We start from the raw sequence: 5,428 nt of genomic DNA, 5'->3' as shown, positions 1-5,428 counted from the left end.
AAGCACAAACGTAATGATATGCGCACCAGGTTCCTGCAAAGCGGTTATTATAAGAGTGTCATTGAACAGGCCTATCAATAGCCCTGCTAGAGAGACTGAAAGTCAAGCATACTCACTGGCACTAATAGAGCCCCACAGTGGAAGTGTCATAATACCCATAAAACCTAGCGGTCAAACAGGGAAATGGTTCCAATTGTTTTTTCCACCATTATTTTTCCCAAAGGGAATTTTAGAAACACTTAAAATAAGGTTTGTGTTTCGTGTAGGCTCACCCTGGCATGACGTTTTGATAACAATGTAAATCTCTCTCGGACAAGGTGATTTATCAATATACTCGACTCTATTTACTCTCAGAGTAGACACTGCTAATTGGCACCAAAGTAGACTTCATGAAATACTACATATCACTGCCCACTCCTGCACGTAATCTCTAGCTGACACCTTTGCCAACAGGTATTGTGTCAATTTAAAACTTGCACACGACAGTTCACAGAATTGTCCATTTAAATAAATGTAGACAATTTATTCATTACTACATTTAGCTGACATTAGATAGTTAATCCAGAGATTCTTACCTTTGCCTCAATTCGGCAGTCTCATCCAGATCATCATGGCATTTGTAGTCCTTTATGATAGCCACATTAGCAGCTAAATATAGGAGAATATATTGATAAAAGTCACCTTGTCCTAGAAAGATTTACATGGTTATCAAAATGTCACGCCAGGGTAAGCCTACACAGAACACAGCCCTTATTTGAAATGTTTCTAAAATCCCCTATTTAAATGTTTTATTTAACTAGGCAAGTCAGTTAAGAACAAATTCTTATTTACAATGACGGCCTAGGAACAGTGGGTTAACTGTCTTGTTCAGGGGCAGAACAACAGATTTTCTAGCTCGGGGATTTGATCTAGAAACCTTTCGGCTACTGGCCCAATGGGGAAAATGAATGGTGGAAAAACAATTGGAACCATTTCCTTGTTTGACTGCTAGGTTTTATGGGTATTATGACTAATACTGTGGTAATCTATAGAAGCCAGACCAAAAGGCCCCCATGTTTGTGTTTTTCCAGGGAGTACAGTGGAGCGCATTTGCTGGTCGTGTAAAATCCATTGTATTGAAACACTGGGACATCCTCAAAAGTGATCCAAGTCTACTGAGAGTTCACAACATCGCCTCCTCGCATTTGTTTTCGCCGTGCGCGCAATCTAGCCTATTCAGTTATGGCTCCCAGGCCCGCCCAATGGCAATTACCAGTGTGACTACTGTTTTTCATTGTGACAATACAACCAATACTAAAGTTTTTACCACCAGAGAACAGGTAAAGAATACAAAATCAAAGCTTCATCATTTGTAGCACCACAGATATCATATACAACCATGGCTCACCTTCCTCCCTGCGCCATAGAACACGTCCAACTTTCACCAAGATATCTTTTATTGTATTTAACCTTTATTTAACTTTGCAAGTCAGTTAAGAACAGATTCTTATTTACAATGACGGCCTACCCCGGCCATACCCTAACCCGGACGACGCTGGGCCAATTGTGCCCCGCCCTATGGGACTCCCAATCATGGCCGGTTGTGATACAGCCTGGGATTTATCACAGGCACTGCACTGAGATGCAGTACCTTAGACGGCTGTGCCACTCGGGAGCCTGACATCATATGTAAACAAAAACAAATAGAGGCCTTCTGGCAGAATTTCTTAGACACCGTGGATTCAAAGGAGCTAAGCAATGATTTTTCACGGTCATCGTTTCTATAATGTTGTTGCCTTGATTTGTTGGGTCTCTGTGTCTCCAGATTCACAGATGCCCAAATATCACCTATGTATATTTTGACATGGCCTATGATTAACGAGACACACTATTTCCCATATTATTTTGTGTTATAATTTGCCATTTAACTTCAAACATATTCTCATGGTTACTTTTCACATTGTTGTGTCTCAATGGGCCACTAGGCTATACATAGGAGCTAAGTGCAATGGTCACGTCACTCTGAGGAAGATGCCAGCTTGATGTCGAAACGTCAGTCACCTGCTTGCATCCAAAGTGAGCAAATAAAAATAAAAAAATCTCTCGCTATTTTTGTTGAGTACTCCAACTCCTTTCCACCTCGAATTAGACCTTTTGGAAATGTTTCTTGGTAATCCCTTCTCACCCTTTAATGTATTATTAACAGCACACTACGAAATGTGATTAACAACACCTAGAAGCATAGTAGTGCAGGCTGACTCATGCTTCTCTACTATGTAGATCAGATACTGGTACCGATATTTGCTTTTAGTTATCAAATATGCCAATTAGGATTTTCAACCTGATACATTTAAGTACACAGAAACATAATCTGAAGGTTACAAACTCACTTCTTCAAATTTGAAGTCCATGTTACAAGACATAAAAAGTAGGTTATATAAAAAACAATGGTATTGCAGTATTCTACAAACACGTGTTACACATCTCGTAAGTAGGCTAATCAATTGACAGATACTAAAAGCAACAGAACGTAAGCAGGCACTCACTCCTTCCTCTCTCTCTATTGTATTCATTCCTTCACACAGACAGACAGACAGAGACAGAGACACACACACACACACACACACCGAGGGGGGGTGGGGGGGTGGAAGGAGAGAGATATTGAATAAACGTTATGTGTGTGAAGTCTGGCATATGATCTTCTTGAAAGATCTCCGAAAATCGCGATTAAATATTGTATAAATTATAGGGTTCACTGAACTGTTACAGTAACCAATCCAGAAAAACAGATTGAAGAGAGCATCCGGAATCGGGCAACTATCTCTGCATATTGCGTGCAGACTGTATGTAAAAAAGAATGGGAACCAGCAGAGTACAAACACCCCCATCACCACTGCAAGGACAAATGTAAAGCGCTTTTCGCGCATCTGCGCCAGTTTTGTCTTTGACAGTGACATCTGTCTCGTCCTTTGGTCCCGAGAGAGCTGTGCGTTGCTATTCGAAGCCGACGGCGCGCGGCAGCTCTGTTTTGTGAACGTGTTCGCGCCCTCCACTTTCCCTCTCTTGGAGAAGTGGCATTTCTTGGGTTTGCTATCGGGGGCACAGGTCTCTTCCAGGTATATATCGTCCAGCTCTCCTTTCCGTGGGTGGCCACCTATACTCAGGCTGCTGGGGCTCTCCGTCTCAAATTTCTCCCTGGGCACAAAGCAAGTTTCCGACTCCAAAGGCTGTCTCTCCATCCCGTTCTTGGCCGCGAACACGGTCGATGCACGCTGCTTGGCCACTCTGTAAATTTTACAATACACCAGAATCATGATTAGTCCAGGGGCGAAAAATGAGACCAGGCAAGACGAGAGAATATACCATGTTTCGTTGTTGAGCAAGCACTCGTGCTCGTCGTGTTTGGTCATAAGCAACGGTGGGAAAGAGATGACCGCTGATATGACCCAGACCACGGCGATCATACACTTAATACGCTTGGGCGTCCTCTTCAGGTTATAGCTAACAGCTTTGGTTACAGACCAGTACCTGTCCAGGCTTATGGCGCAGAGGTGCACAATGGAGGACGTGCAGAAGAGGACGTCGAGGGCCAGGTAGAAGGCACACCATGTGCTCCCAAAGTACCAGTAACCCATGACCTCGTTGGCGAGGGAGAAAGGTATGACCAAGGTAGCCACTAAGATATCTGCCGATGCCAAGGAGACAAGGAAGAGATTCTGCGGCGCACGGAGCGCACGGCTGGTGAAAACGGCCACCACAACCAGTACATTCCCCACGATCGTCACCAGAATGATAACAGTGACCATGAGCACGATGAAGACGGCCGCGCTCTGGGAGTGAGGCGGAGGTCTCGGGGCACTCGTGGAATTCGTATCCTCTGATGAGTTCGGCGCAGCAAAAGTTGTTGGAGTTATATCCATTCTGGATAGACAAGTCTGTTCCTCCCCATTCTCCTCTCGCATTCCAATCAGGGATACACAGGGCGAGGATCGCAAATTGCGCAGTTTGATCAAAGTAATCTTTCATCTAACCGCTGTACAGATGACCCGTTATGTGGAAACATCACAGTTCAATCGAAATCACAGACGAAATGACCAGGAAAAGTAGCATCCTTCCAGTGTTTTGTTTTCAGTGCGAGCGCACAAGTCTCCGGCGATTCCTGGCCACACTACAGTTTGTATTTGTGCAAGGAAAGAATCATGTTTGGAATGCCCGCTTCCCTTGAGTACGACGGCACTCCATGAAACCAGGGTCAGATGGCAGCCTGAAGTTCCCACTTTAATCTGGTTGATGCGCATTGGCCGTGTTCCCTACTAGTGTAGTGTGGGAGTGGAGAGGGGTATCATTTCACAGAGAGAGAGAGGGAGAGGGAGTCAGAGAGAGAGAGTGGAAAATCGAGAGAAGGAGAGCTAGAGAGAGAGAGAGAGAGAGATACTGCGGAATTATGCACATGATTAAACTTTGGAATAATGTAATAATGGCAGTAAAGACGGGTGAAAAATAAAACATTTAATATTTATAGGCCTGTTATTCTTAGTATTATTTTGGAATCGTATTAATTGTCAAAGAAATACAACATCACTGTTTGACAATCTGTCAGGCTATCAATGTTCTAGTTATCTTTATAAGGCGTAGGCTAACGTAACGATAATTGACCAACGCGGGTGCATGCAGTTTCATGGTATTCAATCAATTAAAAATCCACATTTAATTAGAATGGCATTCACTTTTAGTCCATAAACATGTCAAGTCGTAATATACAATAGCAGGCTGGTAATAGACACGGGTTCTGTGGGGGTGACGTTTTTGATATCTCATGTCTGAAGCCTGGAGGCTCAAAGGATTAGTTTGTTGTCACACACACACACACTCACACACACACACACACACACACACACACACACACACACACACACACACACACACACACACACACACACACACACACACACACACACACACACACACACACACACACACACACACACACACACACACACACACACACACACACACACACACACAGCCTTGCAGTTAATTTATTATTATCATCATGACAGTAATATATTGTATACATCCCTGTCAACTTAAACTCAACTGACAAACTATGACACCTGTTTCAGGGATTGACATAAAGGTGGCTGCCCCATTGGACAGGTGCTTTCTTTAAGTACTGATAACAACCAAAAACGCTAAGAATTCCAGTCTGGTCTTTCTGAATCCTCCCCTCTGTGTAGGTGAAAATAAATACTTTGCTTTTCAGACCTTAATGTAAATCCCTGTGAAACATGATGATCAACAGCACCTGATCATTTTATATGTCAAAACCAGGAGTACAACGTTCACTGGAGATGGGGGGACATGACCCCTCCACATTCTAAAAGTGCATTTTTGTCCCCCCCAGTTTTATCATTGCACTGTGATACTAAAAGCGGCATCGGTGTGCTTT

At 43.4% G+C, this 5,428-nt stretch overlaps 1 protein-coding gene across 1 annotated transcript; it reads right to left on the bottom strand.

Moving 5' to 3' along the window:
• Nucleotides 1–284: 284 nt before the first annotated feature.
• LOC139538039 (alpha-2Db adrenergic receptor-like) lies at nt 285–4,309 on the bottom strand. The gene has a single exon (XM_071339952.1). The coding sequence runs from the start codon at nt 3,939–3,941 to the stop codon at nt 2,652–2,654; it is 1,290 nt and encodes a 429-aa protein (XP_071196053.1). The 5' UTR covers nt 3,942–4,309; the 3' UTR covers nt 285–2,651.
• Nucleotides 4,310–5,428: the final 1,119 nt, after the last annotated feature.

This window comes from Salvelinus alpinus, chromosome 13 (assembly GCF_045679555.1).
Source record: "Salvelinus alpinus chromosome 13, SLU_Salpinus.1, whole genome shotgun sequence".
NCBI lineage: Eukaryota > Metazoa > Chordata > Actinopteri > Salmoniformes > Salmonidae > Salvelinus > Salvelinus alpinus.
The sequence above is the reverse complement of the archived record's forward strand: the minus strand, read 5'-3'. Positions and strand labels throughout refer to the sequence as shown.

Bases quoted from the DNA above. Each gene is read 5' to 3' on its own strand.
- LOC139538039 (XM_071339952.1), bottom strand. From the start codon at position 3,941: ATGCGAGAGGAGAATGGGGAGGAACAGACTTGTCTATCCAGAATGGAT.